The sequence below is a fragment of the Conger conger genome, chromosome 18, assembly GCF_963514075.1.
Source record: "Conger conger chromosome 18, fConCon1.1, whole genome shotgun sequence".
In the NCBI taxonomy this organism is placed as follows: Eukaryota; Metazoa; Chordata; class Actinopteri; order Anguilliformes; family Congridae; genus Conger; species Conger conger.
Window position 1 is genome coordinate 24,185,760 of NC_083777.1, and position 20,344 is coordinate 24,206,103.

Below are 20,344 nucleotides of genomic sequence, written 5' to 3' on the forward strand. Positions count from 1 at the left end.
CGAGAGCCATTAGACACGCTGTAAGTTTTAATATCAACTAATTTGAAGAAAAACTGCCCACAAAATGGAAATGGGCTTTCAAGGCCAAAGATGATAGATATAATGAAATAATACAAAGTAATAACTGAGTTTCAACAGAGAATGATTAAAAACGTGTATGCCAGGTAAAAAAGAGAGGGTGATTCGGGAACACAGCTGCACATCGTGTGCTATGAACAGAAATAATAAAAATAAATAAATCTTAAAAGTACAGGACGTGCAAACTGTACCTTAAAGACTTTGGCGGCGAGGGGATCTTTTTCCAAATCAATATCTAAAGGATCAATATCAACATCCATGAGGTCTTGTAGCAAGTCAAAGTCTATGTCTTTATCTTTTTCCAAAGAAGATAGAGGAGGAGCACCTTTGGGTAACGAAAACAGCTTTAATATTGCCAAGCAAACACACTAAAGCAGCATACTCACAGAAAGAAGCCTTTTAGGAAGTTACTAGGCAATTTTAAAGGCCGAACAATGTGTCTTATCAGTGTCTGATAAGAAGAGGAGGCTTAACTATGGATCAACAAGCCTCCTTTTCTTGCTTATCATTGTATCAACACGAGCAGTCTATCAACAAAAACATCTAATCGCAGTTTACTATATTTACCAAGCTTTACATAGATGTATATGATACATACTAAACACAACAACTAATATAGAAATTACACATTCAGGCAAGCATTATGAATTCTATGGCCTCAAACAGGACAAAAAGGAACACATTTTCAAGATAAGAATTCACAAATACTGTCTACAGATATTTGATTCTGACATCGGATTACTTCACATCACATATCTGTCTAAGGCACACGAGCATGCATTCAGACTGCAGGCGAGAGCAGCCGTCCCTGGAAGGGGAGAGTCCGGGTTAGGAAGGGGGCGAGAGAGGGGTTACCCACGCACTTTGGAACACCGAGGAGGTCCCGGGAGTACCTGAGATCATGTCCGGGGCCAGCGCCTCGTCCATGGTCTCCACCAGGGGGATGGGGGTCGGCTGAGGGAGGGAGTCGTCCGAGTCCACGGCCGACGGCCCCGCCTCCTCGCCCACCGCGCCTTCCTCCATCCCCTCCAGAGACACCGGAGACAGCAGTTCACCTGGGGGAGGGGAGGGAAGGGGTGAAATCTCTCAGTATGGCAACGTGTACATCCACACTCGCAATGCCACGTTCACGCAAGCCATTCACATTGTACATGTTGGTGAATATAGTTTTGGTTTTCAAGTCGGTGGGTACAAATGCTGTTGCGAGTCCTCAAAATGAAATGTTGGGATAAGTTTTACGCTATGTCAGCCCCCATGAAGCCACTTAAAAAAACAGCACAAGTGAACCCTGCAACAGATGGAGCGAGACGCTGTCAATCATTTGTCTGAACCAATCAAGTTCTCACCACAGTAGAGCACAATGATTAGCTGAAGTTAATGAGCGACTCATAGCTTATGCGCAACCTTTTTTTGGATCCATGAAGACTCATTCTCCCATAACTACATACAAGTCAGTGTAAGACAACTTGTTTATCACAGATTTACGAAACGGGTCTTTACAAGTTTCTATTGCTCTCTTTCGGCTTGTAGCTCCGAAAGGGAGCAATATTACACAGTGCATCTCTGTGGGGTACAGGATTGGACGATCGGGACTAATTTGGGACACCCCTCTGGACAGCAGACAGAGGGGGGAGTAGCGTACAGGATTGGACGATCAGGACTTGGCGTACCTGCGAGGATGTCCTGCACCATGCAGGTGAGGGAGAACTGGGCCCAGGCCCCGCCCCAGGAGATGTCCCCCCGGTTGAAGTCCGTCCCCACCAGCAGCAGCAGCAGCCTCTCCAGCTGCAGCTCGCTCACCACCTCGCACAGGTGGATTGTGGGTCGGGTGGCATTGGCGATCCTCGCCAAAACCTGCACCGTGACATCACACAGGACGTGCAGCGTTAGCGTATTCTCTGTGACCACGCCCTGGCTGTCGGGAGGCAGACACTCACAGCATCTGTCTTTAGGCAATGCCTGAAGACAATACAGGGCTACCTGACTACAGCCACACTACTCTACATGCAGTGCACAGAATAGGGAGGTACATTATCAATGATGTGATGTAATGACAACCATACAGTTCATTTGAAATTATACATAAGCACAGACACATGCAAAAAGCCACACAGGCAGATGGACATTTAAATACACACATGCAGTCCACACACTGCATAATATTATTTGACAGTAGCTCTCTGTGCAGGGTATGGCAATCATGTTAATGTTTTATTTATTAGATATATAAGCACAAATCTGATCTGTGGGGAGATGGGAGGCATTTCAACAGCCCCTCCAACACCCCACCCCACAGAGGGGAAACACCCGTGGCCCCTCCCCCCCGGCCCCGTCGGCACGGAGACGCCCTCTGACCTTGCAGACGAAGAGCAGCAGGTCGGCGTGGCAGGTGAAGTCCATGGAGAGCAGGAAGAGGGCGAGCTTCTGCACCACGGAGATGCAGCGCTCGTGCGACAGCGTGAAGGGCAGGGGCTCCACCTCCGGGGCCTCCTTGGCCGCCGTGGCCTCCGTGTCCAGCGTGGAGCGGGGCCACTCTGCCGTCCGCCGGAGCCGGATCAGGTCCTTAAAGTGCTGCAGGACACAGGGCGGGGGCAGAGTTCAGGGGCCCGCTGACACGGCAACATCTAACCAGTGGGCATGACTCACATTGGTAAAGAGGAGTCAGTTATTAGGCCAGTTATTCACTTATTATGTCTCATTCACTGCTTTGTACTGTATTCTGAGACATTGTTATTGTGATTTTTTTGGTGTTCAAAGTAAAAGTAGTTTAAAATTTGAATGTCTAGCCGCCGAGATATCGCAACAGGTTGTAGGAAAGGGGCTAGAAAACATTGGGCTGACATTGGCTCAGGCGGTAAGAGCGGTCGTCTGGCAGCTGGAGGGTTGCCGGTTTAATCCCGCTGTCGAAGTGTCGCAGAGCAAGACACCTAGCCTCCAAATGCTTATGAGGAGCAGGTCAATCGCCGTTGGTGCGCAAGTGTGCGTGTGATTGGGTGAATGAGAAGCATCAATTGCACAGCAGTTTGGATCAAGGCGCTATACAAATGGCAGCCATTTACCATTTACTATTTACATTGGTTTCTGGGCACTAACATTTCTGTAAGCGTTTCAGGTCTCAGGTTTATTGAGTCCGAGCATGCTGAGTAAAAGCAGCAGAGCGGTTCTGGGCTCACCTTCGACGTGGCCTGCTTCAGTTTGGCCTGCTCCACCAGCAGCTTGTAAGAGGAGCCCTTGTTGCTCTGGATCTTCTCCTTCTCGATTTGCTCCACCAGAGCTTTCTGTTTTGCTTTCAATAAATTTAACTGCTGCAATGAAAAGGGCGCTATAAATTCTCTGGCCCGAGGCCCCGGGTCCCCTGGTGCGAACGGCACGCCGCTGACTCTGACGCTAACGGCGGGTAACAGGACCCGGCACGGGAGCGTCCACCTCAGTGACCTTATGACACCCATAAATCACACATCCATCCCAGAAGGCCACTCGGCCACTCTGCCGTCCGAAAGGCTGATTTCACATTGACATTACTTACACTTTAAAACACTAAACAGTCAAAAACAGGCTGAGGAAATGCACGAGAGCGTTTTTATGCGGGTATAAGAAACACACATTACCTGCTTGTGGTGAACCAGCTGCTTGCGTATCTTCCTGGAGTACAGGCGGTCCAAGCTGCTGTTGCCTTTGGTGGATCTGTTTAGGTTCTGAGACTGAAGGCTGTTATTTATGAAGCTCCACTGATTCCCTTTTAATGGAGAAAAGAGCACAGTGAGTGGGTTTGGGCACACAGACATGAATGCACATCAATTACACCAAAGTCACGAGGACTAAAAAACACAGGAAATATAAAGCCTTCCATATCAGGGGCATCTATATAAGCCTAACTATTCCTTTTGTTTTACCATTTAAACTTTCGTGGGAACAATCAAGACTGAAGTACATCAAACGCCAACAGCAACAACATTTACATTGATAAATCGTATGCAAATTTATACAAGTGTACCCATTTACCTACGGGATTTAATCATGGAACTGTAGTCAACAACACTGCTGTACACATCAATGGCAGTTGAACTTGAGTCTGTACGGGTGCTTTAAATGAGCGTTTGAGTTTGTACCTGTGCTGTAAGGGGAGGTTTCAGTTTGTACTCGTGTTTGAGTTTGAACTTGAGTTTGAATTTGAACTTGAGTTTGAATTTGGGGATTTGAGGATCTGGAGGGCGCACCCGTGATGACGCGGTCGCGGTCCTTACCTGTGATGACGCGGTCGCGGTCCTTCCCGCCCAGGTGCTTCTTGGCGGCGGCCGCCTCGTCCTCCACGCTGGCCACGTAGTCGAGCAGGCGGGACACCAGCATCACCACCCAGCTGACCATGGGGATGTCCAGCACGCCCGCCGCGCACACAGACACCCCCGCCGCCTCGGCCCCCAGGCCCAGCGGGGCCCGGAAGCCCCCCCCCTCGGCCCGGCGCTGGGCCGCGGCCCCCGACTGCTGCAGGGGCGACAGCAGGCTGTCCAGGAGGTTCAGCAGGCCCTCCAGCACGCCGCTGTTGCTCAGGGATCTTTGGCCGATGCAGGACAGGAGCATGAAGACCCTGCGGGAAAGGGACAACGTCACTGGCGTCACCAACAACACCGGGGTCACGAAGAACAACCATTTTCCAATTAAGTAATGAACCTTTACGCCCTTTCACTCTTGGATCAATTATGTAACCACATTACTGAGCTTGTCTGGTCTGTCTTGTTTTGGAATGTACAAAATACTCTTGACGTGCAAACCCCACCTTCTGGTCCTCTTGTTTGGTTCCACTGCACCAGGCAAGATCAACTGAGCATAGAAAAGTACTTCTAGCACTTTAGAAAAGTATTTCACCTAAGTGAGCTACCTATACATTGTAGATTGAGTGACCACACATGATCGCTTACAGCAACTCCCTGTAAATTCCCACTAGGTCGCCTAACCTGCATGTCTTTGGATTCTGCGACGGGTAAACCCAGAGCACTCGGGATGAAACCCACATGGTTTTGGGACGGGGGGACGGGCGTACCTGTCCTGGGGGAAGATGAGCAGCTGCTCGGAGTTGTACAGCTCCTGGAGCACGTTGGACAGGAACTGGCCCCACCAGCGTTCGGCCCCACACAGCTGCACCAGCAGCAGGCCGGCGTGCAGGCGGATCTTGGGCGTGCCGCTGATGCACAGGTGCTTGAACAGCTCCTCGCAGGCCTGGGCGTGGAACGTGCTCTGCAGCACCGAGGGCACCGAGTGACCTGCAGGGGGGAGGGGGGAGAGAGGCCGGAAAACAGCAGTGTGAGAACGGTGACGAGGACCAGAACAGACCTTTCAGCCAGCCATGGAACAGTGGTGTTAGAACAGCGACGCACGAGGACCAGAACACACCGCTCAGCCAACCAGAGAACAGCAGCGTCAAAACCGAAGAACAGGCCTTTCAGCCAATCGGAGAACACCAGCGCGAGAACCGAAGAACAGGTCATTTAGCTTATTGTTTTTACCAAAGAATAAAGTATCCAGTACTGAGTAAAGGCTTGATCTGAACATGGGTCTCTGCCTCTACCTGGCAAACTTTTCTACTCATTGATGACTCCATGAATATACTATATAGGGCAGGGGTGTCAAACTCCAGTCCTGGAGGGCCGCAGTGTCTTCTGGTTTTTGCTGCGTTACAGCACAAGTGATGAATTGGCTAAAGAGTCCACACACCTTGTTCTAAATGCCTTAATTGGTTGCTAATTGAAAGGAAACCACAAATACCAGCAGACACTGTAGCCCTGCAGGACTGGAGATTGACACCTCGATATAGGGTATAAAGAAACATGATTCTCTATACCCGAGTCATGAATATCTTGCTAATTTCTAATTTAATCTAATTTCTTGTTCGGTTGACATGGAGTTGACCTGAAAAGCCTTTCCAATAAAGGACAGAAAGACCAACAGAGGCAAGAAAGTGTGAGAAGGAAAACAATGACTGAGAAATAGGCTCAGAACAAGAGTGAGAAAGAGTGTGATACAACAACAAAAGAGTGAAAGTGAGAGAGAGAGAGAAAGAGAGAATGTTGGAGCAACAGAGAAATAGAAAGTGAATCTTTACACTGGGCACATCACTAAAACGAGTGGGCCACCGTTTAGAAAAATGACGACAGGGAGGGAAAGCACATGCATTGACTTAATTTATTTAATGGGTCAGCAAAATAATGCCGACGTAAGCTTGATGCCAAAAAGGAGAAATTCACTCGCTGAACACAAAATGGATTGTTCCCCATTAGTCTGACAGTCACATTCATCAAAAGAATCTTCTAATTTCGTTTTGAGCAACAGCTTCTTGCGTAGGGAGTCGAGAAGCAACAAGCGCTGCCAAAAAGTCCAGTTCCTTACCCACAATGCTTCACCACCCTTCTGCTACGACTTACAAAAGATGGAAGATAATAAGAACAGCCCCATTAAAATGGATCGCAGAGCAGGCAGGCAGGCAGGCAGGCAGCCACAGGGAGACGGAAAGCTGTTTGCTGGAGCTTGGGCCCTCCACTGCTCTCAGGTTACTGAGCGTCGAAGCCGTGAATGAGTCGGCTAAAATCACCCAACGCGGCCGGCGAATGCATTTCACGCGTATAAAGATACACGGCACCCTGAGCCCTTTTTAAAAGAGTAATTTTTAAGACTGGATACAATTGCGGCTAAGGTAGGAGGTGGGGGGGGGGGGGGGGGGGGTGCTCCCATCTGGAGCACTTCACAAAGGACATCACAAAGGGTATTTTTTTTTTGGACAATGGGCCAAGCATTATATACAGCCCTGAAAAGAACCTGGCTTTACCCGCCCAAACACCGTAATTATAGAAATACAACCTGCAATTTCACCATAATGAGAATCCCAAAGCGTCAGCGAGAATTTCTGTGGATATTAGCGCTGGTTTGGGGACCAGAGCCGTGTTCTCCTCATAAAAACCCTGAATCGTACCGCCACTACTTGGGAGCCTGTGAAAGCACTTGATTTATTTCGGTTGCTTTGGCTGCCTCGTCAACAACAATGCTAATTACGTCTTTAAATTTCCTTACGGAGCCGCGGGCAGCCGAACGGAACGATGCGCAAACAGGTGTCTGAGGCGTCGCGCCCCCAAACGGTTTTCCCGGCAGTCATGGCCGCCCGCCCGGCCGCTGTCTGAATGAGCGATTTGGAAGTCACGAGAAAAAATGAATGCATTTAATGCGCGTTCTACAGTTCTGTATGCAAACAAGATGCAAACTCCCGTTCCAATACCCAAAGGGACTGCTTTACTCACGCTGCGATAAAACAGAGGCGAGGGGTATGCCCAGACTGAGAATCAGTATGCAAAGGACTTGGAGCATACACACAACTGGCAGCCAGGCTAGCCACAACTGCAACCAGTCAGGCTAGCCACAAACGCAACCAGTCAGGCTAGCCACAAACGCAACCAGTCAGGCTAGCCACAAACACAACCAGTCAGGCTAGCCACAAACACAACCAGTCAGACTAGCCACAAACACAACCAGTCAGGCTAGCCACAAACACAACCAGTCAGGCTAGCCAGAACTAGTCGCAACAAGTCACGCTAGCCGCAACAAGTCAGCCTTGCCACAGCAAGCCAGGCTAGCCACAACCACACAGAATAGCCACAACACAGACAGGCCAGCAATATCCAGACAGGCTAACGACAAACACAACCAGTCAGGCTAGCCAGAAGTAGCCGCAAAAAGTCAGGCTAGCCAGAACTAGCCGCAAAAAGTCAGGCTAGCCAGAACTAGCCACAACAAGTCAGGCTAGCCAGAACTAGCCACAACAAGTCAGGCTAGCCAGAACTAGCCGCAATAAGTCACGCTAGCCAGAACTAGCCGCAACAAGTCACGCTAGCCAGAACTAGCCGCAACGAGTCACGCTAACCGCAACAAGTCAGCCTTACCACAACAAGCCAGGTTAGCCACAACCACACAGAACAGCCACAACCCAGGCAGGCCGACTACATCCGGACAGGCTAGCCTCACCCTCTCAGGCGGGTCACACCGGACGGACGCGGCGCACTCACCGTTGGAGGAGTGCAGCAGGCTGAGCAGCGTGTCCAGCAGGTAGCGGATGACGGTGCGGAGCTGCTCGGTGCTGGAGTTCTGGATCAGCTCTTTGGGGTCGTAGGCCTCGGGCAGGAGCTTGCGGCTGGCGCCCAGGGAGACGCGCAGCCTCTGCACGGCGTGGTGGGCCAGGTTGAGCTGCAGCTGCAGCTGGATGCAGTCCTGGTAGGCCGAGAAGACGCGCGTGTCCTCCTCCACCGCCTTGTCGGGCTTGCGCAGGAAGTACTGCGCGTTGTTGGCGCTGTTGAGGGGGGGCAGGTCGATGTTCTGGAGCAGCGTCTCCAGACGGTGGCACGCCAGGTTGTACCTGCACAGGGGGGAGGGCGGAGGGGGGGGTGAGTTACCTGTGCCAAATGAGTAGGTACACGGGCCATGTAAAAGCCTGAGGATGGTTAATGAACGTTCATCTCAAATCAAGTGGCACGATTCACCATTGCAGCCCATCCTTAACCAGAAGACACTAGGCTGGGCTGGACTGAGAGAGGGTAGAAAGCCAAATAAAACCACTGAGAATTGTGGAACGACATTTGATTGGTTAATTACTTTGGCGACCAACTGAATCGCACCGTGGCTTTGAGTGGAATGACTGTTATGATACCCCGTAGACAAGCCAGATGTTGGCAGTCAGATGCCCCATGTTAAACTCCAATATAATCTGCTTGGTGCAAATGGAGGGGATTTAGTTTCTTTTGAGAGGCTATAATCCCTCAAAAGACCATCAGAAGGCTTGCATCAAAACAGAACATGGTGTCAAAGAAAAAGAAAAAAGAAAATTCTGAACGAATATTGCCCAAATGCCAAACTAACAGTAATTTCAACATGCTTTAATTCAAATGTGTGATTTCAAGCTTTAAAGACTGTGCATTTAAAACAGGCTCTGTTTTAACAGATGGGTAGAAATGGCTGGCTGTGATAGATAGCACGGGGTAAAAGCTACACAGTGAGTGACCACGATCCTTCACAGGTGCACATTAACTTTCTGCCTTTCCCTGACTGACTAACTTCTGCTTTATGGAGGTTTGTCTGAACAAAACCACAGCTGGCCGGCCTCAGCCTTGACAGTGTGACGCGGTGCTAGTCATGTTCACCAGCACTGAACATCAGACCCCTCCCAGGTGACCCTCACCTGCACTGAACATCAGACCCCTCCCAGGTGACCCTCACCTGCACTGAACATCAGACCCCTCCCAGGTGACCCTCACCTGTACTGAACATCAGACCCCTCCCAGGTGACCCTCACCTGCACTGAACATCAGACCCCTCCCAGGTGAGCCTCACCTGCACTGAACATCAGACCCCTCCCAGGTGACCCTCACCTGCACTGAACATCAGACCCCTCCCAAGTGACCCTCACCTGCACTGAACATCAGACCCCTCCCAGGTGACCCTCACCTGCACTGAACATCAGACCCCTCCCAGGTGACCCTCACCTGTACTGAACATCAGACCCCTCCCAGGTGACCCTCACCTGCCCTGAACATCAGACCCCTCCCAGGTGACCCTCACCTGCCCTGAACATCAGACCCCTCCCAGGTGACCCTCACCTGCACTGAACATCAGACCCCTCCCAGGTGACCCTCACCTGCACTGAACATCAGACCCCTCCCAGGTGACCCTCACCTGCACTGAACATCAGACCCCTCCCAGGTGACCCTCACCTGCACTGAACATCAGACCCCTCCCAGATGACCCTCACCTGCACTGAACATCAGACCCTTCCCAGGTGACCCTCACCTGCACTGAACATCAGACCCCTCCCAGGTGACCCTCACCTGCACTGAACATCAGACCCCTCCCAGGTGACCCTCACCTGCACTGAACATCAGACCCCTCCCAGGAGACCCTCACCTGTACTGAACATCAGACCCCTCCCAGGTGACCCTCACCTGCCCTGGACATCAGACCCCTCCCAGGGTGACCCTCACCTGCCCTGGACATCAGACCCCTCCCAGGGTGACCCTCACCTGCACTGAACATCAGACCCCTCCCAGGGGACCCTCACCTGCACTGGATGTCCTCCTGCAGCGCCACCATCATGGCCAGGTGCTGGTCGACGTCGGGCTGGCCGGCGCCGTCGCTCTCCCCCCGCAGCGGGTCGTGCATCAGCTTCAGCTCGCTCTCCCACGGCAGGATGTAGGTGTGGCCGTAGTAGAAGCCCAGCGGGATCTTCGCCCGCGCGTTCGTGCTGCCGTACCGCCCAATCACAGTGATCTGGGGACAGGAAGTCACGCCACGTGAAGAACACACTCAAATGGTTTTTGACAAATTACTCCTGAAGATACAGGGGGGAAAAGTTCTCTTTTCTAATTTCCACCAGTATTTATGCTCTGGGCTAATTTATCTTTTCCTTATCTTTTACATCTTTCACATTTCAAAGTCTATTATTGATTCATGTGCAGGTGCTCTACCGTCTGCCCAGTAGAGTAGTCTGTATGTCATTATGATTTTCTTATCTTTTAAACTTTTATCTTCAAAGTGTCATCACATCTGTGAGATACTAGTGAAATTCTTGACAGTAACTGCATCACAATGCAAATCAGAGGATTGGTTTTGCATGATAGAATTTTACAAAGATATATTTCGGTACAATATGCTAGTGTTAGCATTTTGCTGTTATTTGTTAGTCTATACATTGGTTTAAGGCAGGTCATTGTAGTCCCTTTTTGCATGTATACTTTCTATTACTATTTTTACCTTTGAGGAGGGAGGGAGGGAGTGAGAGGGGGCAGATGGGGAGGGTTGTTACATGCTTGTATCTCAATAACTACAAAAACTAAAAAAAGCAATTAAAGTCATAAGTAACAAAACACAAATAAACCCATTGAAGTCTGTATTCGTTTGAGCAGGAGGGTGCGGTGCGGCTCACCTTCATGAACCTGCAGACGGGCGGGGGCAGCAGGTCGTGCAGGATCAGCGAGTGCGTGCTGATGTCGGTCGCCACCACCAGGCGCCGGCCGTCCACCTCCTCCCCCAGGGTCCAGATGTCGATGGACAGGGAGGCCAGGTCCCCGCAGGTGGGGATCAGCACGTCCGTCAGCAGGACCGGCCGGCCGAAGTCCAGCGTCACGAACCGCCGCGCTCCTGCGACACGAGGCGAAGCGGCTTTAACCCCAGCCCAATCCCCGTGCACCCAGTCAGTCAGGCTAGCTACACCCAGAAAGGCTAGCTACACCCAGACAGGCTAGCTACACCCAGACAGGCTAGCTACACTCAGTCAGGCTAGCTACACCCAGACAGGCTCGCTACACTCAGTCAGGCTCGCTACACTCAGTCAGGCTAACTAAACCAAGTTAATTCGGCAACACCCAGTCAGCACCCAGACAGGCTAGCTACACCCAGACAGGCCAGCCGCAGGCAGCCAGGCTAGCTGCACCCAGACAGGCTAGCCGCGGGCTAACTACACCAAGTTAATTCTGGCATAACACAGACAGGCATGCCACACCCAGACAGATGCACCACACCCAGACAGGCTTGTCACACTATTCATGACATTTAATTTCTTTTCAGCTACACAATGAGGCTAACTTCACCAAAGCCAAGTGCCAACTATCTACATGTCAGCCAGCCCTGGGTCAATTATCTCATTTAAAATACTTTTCTGAGTAGTTCATAGGTTCCGATACACAACACGGCAAGCACAGTAAAGCATAAAAAATATCTGAATTCAAAACGATTAGATATTGACCAGGCCTGACATCAGTTGAGACAAAACTATTTTTAAAAACGCCCTAACCTAATGAAGGGCTACACTACTACAGTGCTGAGTGCAGGGAGAGACACTGTTGGCATGGTAACTGAATTGGCAAAATGGCGGGGGGGGGGGACTCTTACCGGAGTGCATGCGCTCGATGATGATGGACTGGTGGGGCGGGGGCTGCAGGAAGTGGGAGGCCTGGGATATGGCGAGAGCCAGCCCGCTGCCCATCGGATTCTGTTCATCCACACGAAATACAACAAAACACAGCATATGTGTAGATCAGTATAACAGTATGTATCTGCATACAGACAAAGTGAAAATGTACATGTCTATTTTTTCACCCCAATACATGCAAACAATGCACACATATAGGCACCCTGGTAAACAGACATTTCAAACATAAAGTTCAGAATAACAGGTTAGTTCTAGAGATATTAAATGAGACATTATGAGCACGAGTGTATGCAGAAGGGCTTGAAAATAATGAATAAACAGGTTATAGAGTCTGTATAAGAGACTCCTTAAACAAGCAGGCCCCCTGGTGAGAACAGAGGCCTTAAACATGCGGGGCTCTCAGTGAGAACAGGGGCCTGAAACAGGCGGGGCCCCCGGTGAGGACAGGGGCCTGAAACAGGCAGGGCCCCCCCAGCGAGGACAGACACGCACACTGACCGGCTTGGCCTTGCTGGAGTTCTTGTTGTGGGCGGCCAGGTTGACGGGCGGCGGGTCGATGATGGCGCCGGGGAAGAGCTGCGCCAGCTCCACGCTGATGGCGGCCGACACGGCCTCGTTGGGCGGCGTCAGCGGCGGCGTCATGAAGAGCGGCGTGGTCTTGGGCGTGGGCGGGATGACGTCCGACGGGTGGATGAAGAAGCCGGGCGCCGTGGAGGGGTTGGAAGGCACCGAGTTGTGGATGGGGCCCACGGCGGAGGCGGCGGCGGCCGCAGCGGAGGTGGTCTGATGCAGCTTGGCCTCCAGCTTGGCCTTCTGTTCCACACAGGAAAGGATCACTAGCCGCTCCACGCGCACACGGCAGCCCCAACGACACTTTTAACGGCACGTTTACTCGATTACTTTTACCGCCGCTGTCAAGACGGCCCAATATCGGGGCCAAGAAATACTCTTTAAGACACGCTACTTTCAATGTACCCGCTATCGGTATGCGTAGAGCAACACAAGAGGATGAACTTGGCAGCACGCACTTGGCGGTTTTATGACACTGCTAACAGCACTACTGAGTTATTGCTTTTATTAACAATAAACGGCGGTCCAAAAATAGTAAGAGATGGAAACGAGCACGGTTTGCTCGCTGCGATGGCAGAAAGCAGAATTAACGTGAGGAAATCGTATGCCACGTTTAACCTCCGTACTCTCGAACCACAACCACACAAGCCAGCCAGGTGAAAAACAATCAGAGGACAAAGAATGCTAACAAAACTCCAGGCCAACTGCCTGGACCGGTTGTACTCAGGAGGGAGAAATGCAAGCAAAAACATCACCAGGACTGTGTGTAAACGATACGTGTAAAGCAATTCCCCCCCCCCCCCCCCTGTCGGGACATTTTGAGAAAACAGGTTGTAAATTCTTTATTACAAGAACGCAAGTGTTTTAATACCAGTGAAACTATATCCAGATTTACAAAACCAATATAGCATCACTGATATCATCTAATCTTCACTTTACCAGAATAGTCACACAGAGACAAATAATCTCTTCTTCATGGGAAAGCTGAACCGCAGTGAATAAAAAACGTGTTCACCTCAAAGAGGAACACACACTACAACTGTAGCGTCTAGCATTGTAGCTTATAAGTCATTCTCAGAAACTGGTTCTGTTAACAGAATAAAAATCCCCGCTTTAAATATCTTCAGCTAAAAATCTGGAAAAAGGAAAATGGGCTTTAGTCTGCAGCTAATTCCACAACCAAAGGCCATAAAAAACAAGCTTTTTCCACCAGCCTTGGTTTGAACATTGCAACATGCAAGTGATGCTTTGCAAAGATAAAAACTAACATTCTGGCAGTTTTGCAGATGGCAGATGCCTGAAACCAAAACATAAACGAGCAAGAAAGTCGCAGTCAGGAATTCTCCTTCACTGTGTTTTATTGGTCGGTCGATAAAACACAGCAAAGGAGAATGCCCGAGTGTGCGACTTTCTTGCTTTTTAATGTTTATGTTCCGCTAGTCTGCACCTCCAAAACTTTTGGCTGCGCTCCACTCACTATATGAAACCAAAAGATAACAATGGGATGTCTAGTCAACCAAACTATGTAAGGTTTAACGACACGTCTTATGTGAATTATTGATTCATTTCAGAGTAGCACCATATAGTGGATTACATTTAAAAGCATAAGCAAATCTGCCTCACCATAATCAACCAAAGCCAAAAATGAACTACTTGCAAAAGGCTGCTGTACCAAACCAAGCTAATAGTGCTATGCACTATATATTCAAAGCGATTTGGTTGATTCGGTTAAGCATGGGTCAATTTTATAAAAGGTGTGTAGGGGGGTATGGTACTGTCAGGGGATTGAAAGGTGTGTAGGGGGGTATGGTTAGAGGATTGAAAGGCGTGTAGGGGGGTATGGTACTGTTAGAGGATTGAAAGGTGTGTAGGGGGGTATGGAACAGGACTGAAAGGCGTGTAGGGGGGTATGGTTAGAGGACTGAAAGGCGGGTAGGGGGGTATGGTTAGAGGATTGAAAGGCGTGTAGGGGGGTATGGAACAGGACTGAAAGGCGAGGAGGGCGGTCTGGTACTGCCTGACCTGTTGCTGCAGTTTGAGGAGCTGCTGCTGTTTCTCCTGCAGCACCTGCAGCTGCTGCTCTGCAGACACCATGGCGTGGGACAGTGACTGCAGGGCCACCTGCGCGGCCGAGCTGAGGGCCGTGGAGGCCTCCCCCACCGAGCCCGCGGACAGCCCGCCCACCGCCGGCGTCACGCCGAACGTGCTCACTGCGGGGAGAGGGGCACAGGTCAGAGACAGAGACGGACACACGCAGGCAAACAGGCAAACAGGCAAACAGGCAAACAGGCAAACAGGCAAACAGATGGACACAAGACCTTTGTCAAATATGTAATTGTTCTGGACTAGTTTTATATGCTTTACTGAGCTTGTCTGGTGTATTGGAACCTATGAAATACTCTCAAAATCTTTGAATCCAAAACAATTGCATATTTGACCCAGGTCACCCGCTTGTAAGTAAAAAAACAAGCCAGAACTCATAGCTGTTGAAGGCCCCAAAACAACCCTCATAAGGACACGCTAACCCCAACATGGAGTTTGAAAATCCCAGAGTGCAAAACAGAATAAGGAGTAATAAACAGTGTATGAGAGGAGTAATAAACGGTGTATGAGAGGAGTAATAAAGGAGTAATAAACGGTGTATGACAGGAGTAATAAAGGAGTAATAAACAGTGAATGAAAGGAGTAATAAACGGTGTATGAAAGGAGTAATAAAGGAGTAATAAACAGTGTATGAGAGGAGTAATAAAGGAGTAATAAACGGCGTACGAGAGGAGTAATAAAGGAGTAATAAACGGTGTATGAGAGGAGTAATAAACGGCGTACGAGAAGAGTAATAAAGGAGTAATAAATGGTGTATGAAAGGAGTAATAAAGGAGTAATAAACAGCGTACGAGAGGAGTAATAAACAGCGTACGAGAGGAGTAATAAACAGCGTACGAGAGGAGTAATAAACAGCGTACGAGAGGAGTAATAAACGGCGTACGAGAGGAGTAATAAACGGCGTACGAGAGGAGTAATAAACGGCGTACGAGAGGAGTAATAAACGGCGTATATACCGGTGAACATGCTGGCATCGTCCCTCTCCACTCTGGTGCCGTCGCTCGTGGAGACGCAGGTGAAGTGCAGCGGCTCCACCTCCAGGAGGCCGGTGAGGGCGGTGAAGCTGCCCTCCGCCGCGGCACAGCTGCTCACCTTCCCATTCCCTGCGGGGCAGGACACAGGAAACACACTGCGTTACACACACTGCGTTACACTTACTGGATTTCCACAATGGTTTTATTTTTTTTCAAAAAACATTGAAACTATATCTCCTCGTAAACTGTTCAAGCAATTGGCCAAAAAGTTGGTATATACCACGTACAGGCAAATACCTTTAAAGGTTGTATGTAAAAATAAAAAAAGTTCCAAGAAACACCGGGGCCGGTCGGCTTATCGGGTCTCCGTTTCCACCGATTACTCAATGAGCTAATTTACCGTATACACCAAATCCTGTTCACTCAGTCAGTCATTTCACACAAACAGCTATGAGCCATCATTAATCAGCTTAAATATTTTAAAGCACATTTGCAGAAATGTCACAAAAATGTCAGGGCGTATAAATGAACAGGCTAATTAAGTCATAGGGAGCAGAAGTCGGCGTGGTATCCAGAAATGGAAACGGGGCCTCCTTGCATCCGTCCGTCCGTCCCTCCCGTGGTGGAGCTGACCTGAGAGAATGTCGGAGAGGTCGATTTCGTCAGACTGCACGCCGATGCTGCTGTTGAAGGCATTCTTGCAGGATGAACCGCTGACCTCCAGGTCGAACAGGACCGGGTCGAAGGGCGAGCTGTACAGGCCGTATCTGCAGGGACAACCAATCGGGACAAGCCAACAGTCAGGAAGAACCAGACCTGAGGGGGCTGTTACAAAGATATCAGGCAGGGATAAACACAACACTTTTCAGCCGAAGGTTTCCACTGAGGTAAAGCCGAGATGTTTTTTAAGAGATCATGGAGAAAATCTGTGGCCGTAGATTTACTTTCTCACATTCAATCCCAGACTAACACAATAAACAGCAAAGGACAGACAGGGTTATTTCTGAAATGAAATAAATCCAAACATAAACTGATAAAACGTTGTTATCTCGGTATGTGCTCCGTCTATTCGGGCAAGCAGCTTCTTAAATCTTATTTTAAAGCTGGAGCTGAAATTAGATCTGCTTGGCACCCGAACACAAAGCCAAAAATCGTTGGTGGGGAAAAATACGCCAGATGACCTTGCATCACAGCATTAGAAATGAGAAGGCTGTTGGTACAGATGCCTCAGGTCAGCTCGATGGGAGCAGAACAGACATCACTGAACCAGAATCCCAGAAGCCGCACTCCTAGACAGGTCAGCCTAGCCGAGGTAGAAGCTCGATGTCTAAAGCCTTGTGCCTTAAGACTGCTTTTCCACCATTGGGCCTTGGGAGGCAAGAACATGACTAAATCCCTCCTCGCATAATTCCTCCTTGAGGTGACCTTCACACTCCCCCGCTGGAAGATGGCAGCTAAAGTATTTTTGATAAAAAGCCATTATCACAAGTGGCTTACCATCTCGACTGGCGAAATGAGGACAGAGGAGATTAGAAGGACCGAAAGGCATGGCTTGGAGGCACCAAGAAGGCACGAATGAAAGCATCAAAGCCCAGAAGCTGAAGTGTGGCGGACACTAGCAGCGGACGACAGCTCGGATTTAAAATGGCGGCTCACCGGGTCTGCAGCAGGGCCTCCAGGGGCGTGAGGCGGTCCTGCAGTTGGCGGGAGACGGCGGTGAGCAGGGAGGCGCAGGACGTGCTGCAGCCCGCCAGGTCCTCGTCCTTCACGTAGTTCAGCAGCACGAAGTACCAGAACACAGAGCCTGCGGGGGAGAGGAGCCAGCTCACACACCAGCGCAGTGTCCCACTAACACCTCTCCATGCACACCCAACCTGGCCAAATCTTACTCCTAACTGTCCCAGAACCATCACATCAGCTTACACACCCAACCTGGCCAAATCTTACACATCACTGTCCCAGAACCATCACATCACCTTACACACCCAACCAGGCCAAATCTTACCCCTCAGTGTCCCAGTACCATCACATCACCTTACACACCCAACCAGGCCAAATACGCCACATGAGAAGGGTCACACTAACACCTCTGCCCACCCCCAACCAGGCCAAATATCATTAAATGCTATTTTGCTAACGCCATTTATCCAATGCGAGTTGATTAGACTAAGCAGGGGGAGCAATGCGGTGTTAAGGACCTTGCTCAAGGGCCCCAACAGCTGTGAGGATCTTATTGTGGCCACATCGGGGATCAAACCACCGGCCAGCAGGGTCACAGTACTTGCACATCATCTTACACACCCAACTAAACCAAATACTCCACCTCACACATGAGCACAGTGTCACATTACAACACAGTTCCTTACACACCAGATTTCCTTATACACCCAACTAGTTCAAATCGTTCTACTATTGTAAGGGGAGAGCAGACGCCTTACAGGAACAGGGTCTGAACCTTATTTGAACCTAAATGTTTCCAAATGCTTTTAACCAAATTTAAGCTCCATTTTTCAATTCCAGTTTTCCTTTGAAAAGCATAGACTCTTCGAACTGGAGAAACCCCAGCAATATGCAAACACAAGGTTCAGGTTATCTACTTTTGTGAGCCCAGGGCGCCCAATCAATACCCAACGTCTAGGTCAGCTTATCCTTTTTAAACTGACTGACTGCAAACATTTCACATTTCTCAGGCTCTTGACAAATAGAAAAAAAGAAGTGTTTCTAAATCCTGTCTGATCACTGAGCAAAGCGCCGGAGGCCTACAATGACATAACAGAGAACAAGCACCGCAATAACGAATGCTCCAGCTGCAGCTTTCAGGCAGATACAGCGCAGCGCCAGAGCACAGGAGAGCACACTTACCGCCCGTGGCTGCTGCAGGTAAGTAAGGCATGTTGTCCAGCAAGGCCTTCAGGAGGGCGGATCCAAAACCCTGCTGACTGGGGTCCCCTTTGCCATTGCTGTGGCAGTAATAACAAGAGAGGGAAAACGCACGTGAATAAACACACCGCACCATGAAAACAGCAGCAGCCGTTACTCGACATTAGCTTCCTTCTCCTCATACAATAACATGAAACGGGCCATATGACAGTCCTTGTAACGGCACCTTAAAGGCTACTGACTCCTATAGGCTTCAAGTCTTTATGCTAAGCTAACAACACATTATGCGAACATGGGAAGAGCCAGTGAATGCATAAGAATTTTAATGAAATCGAATCGAACAACTCATTGAAGCCTTGGGTAAGTAGAAAAAAAGGCACATTGCCCAAAATGCTGGTGTATTCCTTTAAGGGGCGAGCACTCACCTGATGCAGAGTGCGAGGAAGCGGGCGCACTTGTGGGCGATGCTCCGGCCGGCCTCGAAGAAGCACACCCTGACGATGTCCGTCAGCCGTTTCCGCGTCTTCGTCAGCAGGCCCTCCTTGCCCTCCCTCAGGCTGCGCGGAGAGACGCACCAAAACCGGCAAGTCAGAATCAACCTTCCCAAACCGCCCCAAACGCCCTGCGGACTGCCGCATTCACAGGCCCGGGGAACGGCTGTGGAAATATGCCACTGTGATTTATTGCACTTTACAACAGACGCACTAATACTGAAGCGCCGGTGAAAACGTTAACTTTTCTGCTGACTCGCTTCAACATGTCAAAGAACCGGGAAAGAGATCTCCCACTTAAAAAGAGGCAACTAAATGAGACAATGAGACCTGGGACAAGTTAGGGATTAGTAAAATATAAAAATGAACTTTCTTGCCACACTATCAAAATACCACCCCCAGCAATTATTTTATTTAACTGCTGCGATTCGGCTTGGGACTAAACCCACACTCTCCGGCCTCAGAAGAGACAGGAACCGCAAAGACTAATGACCAAAGAGAAGCCAGGTCCATTAACAGATGAACCAGCACTACATATCCCTGCTACATGAGAACTCCTCGCGGTTGTGGAGAGGCCCAGCGGGGGCCCAGGTGAGGACTTGCCTGCAGGGCCCGTTGGAGTAGACCCCGGCCAGCCAGCACAGGATGTCCAGGACCAGGCTCTGGGAGTGCTCTGTCGAGGGCCGCTCCTCCATCCGCCGGCACAGGCTGTTCAGCAGCTTCTCGTGGAACTCTGGGAACTGCAGCATGGCGCAGCGCTGGACCCTGCAGGAGGGCATGACAGCCAATCAGACGGCAGCCAACCAGACGGCAGCCAACCAGACGCTAGCGCGCTTGGTGGGAGCCGTGTACGCGGTTAGCAGGCGGGGCACGGGCGACGCACCTCTCTTTGGGGATGGAGGTCTTCTTGAACCTCCGGATGGTGACGGACACCTCCTGGAGGAGCGCACAGCCGCGGAGGTCGTCTGGTTTTTTGGAGGGGGGCGGGGGCTCCGATTTAGAGGTGGAGGCCTTTTCCTGATGGAGCAGAGGGGAAAAAGCGTTAAGAGCTCAGAGTTCATGATTTCACAACTTATGACCGTAAAGATGTCACAACAGCGAGATTAAATATGAGCCAACTAGACAGAAAGGTCTGTAAAAACCAAATCCAACCAACATTTTTACATTAAGCTGAAAGCAAGAGGTAGCTGAGCCAACCTGCACCCACATGAAATACAGCCTAAAATAACTGAACTGGCACATCAGGCTTTTTTAAAGGTCCTCTAAACAAAATAATGCTTTTTTCTTTTCTT

The 20,344-nt window shown here is 50.0% G+C and overlaps 1 protein-coding gene across 11 annotated transcripts in view; it reads right to left on the minus strand.

Moving 5' to 3' along the window:
- Positions 1–20,344, minus strand: part of birc6 (baculoviral IAP repeat containing 6) — a 134,669-nt gene that overhangs the window by 86,196 nt on the left and 28,129 nt on the right. For 4 of the 11 annotated variants that reach the window (XM_061227497.1, XM_061227490.1, XM_061227495.1 and 1 more), the window contains exons 17-37: positions 19,936–20,069; positions 19,656–19,817; positions 18,987–19,118; positions 18,544–18,641; positions 17,338–17,485; positions 16,315–16,448; positions 15,664–15,810; positions 14,627–14,814; positions 12,527–12,847; positions 11,995–12,094; positions 11,030–11,244; positions 10,166–10,374; positions 8,124–8,470; positions 5,117–5,336; positions 4,323–4,663; positions 3,687–3,814; positions 3,252–3,383; positions 2,434–2,649; positions 1,749–1,932; positions 942–1,133; positions 270–403 (exon numbers count right to left, since the gene is read on the minus strand). In XM_061227497.1, coding sequence (XP_061083481.1) covers positions 270–403; positions 942–1,133; positions 1,749–1,932; positions 2,434–2,649; positions 3,252–3,383; positions 3,687–3,814; positions 4,323–4,663; positions 5,117–5,336; positions 8,124–8,470; positions 10,166–10,374; positions 11,030–11,244; positions 11,995–12,094; positions 12,527–12,847; positions 14,627–14,814; positions 15,664–15,810; positions 16,315–16,448; positions 17,338–17,485; positions 18,544–18,641; positions 18,987–19,118; positions 19,656–19,817; positions 19,936–20,069 — 3,882 coding nt within the window. The remainder of the gene's footprint in view (positions 1–269; positions 404–941; positions 1,134–1,748; positions 1,933–2,433; positions 2,650–3,251; positions 3,384–3,686; positions 3,815–4,322; positions 4,664–5,116; positions 5,337–8,123; positions 8,471–10,165; positions 10,375–11,029; positions 11,245–11,994; positions 12,095–12,526; positions 12,848–14,626; positions 14,815–15,663; positions 15,811–16,314; positions 16,449–17,337; positions 17,486–18,543; positions 18,642–18,986; positions 19,119–19,655; positions 19,818–19,935; positions 20,070–20,344) is intronic. The other 7 variants (XM_061227496.1, XM_061227493.1, XM_061227499.1 and 4 more) reach the window with 5 other exon arrangements.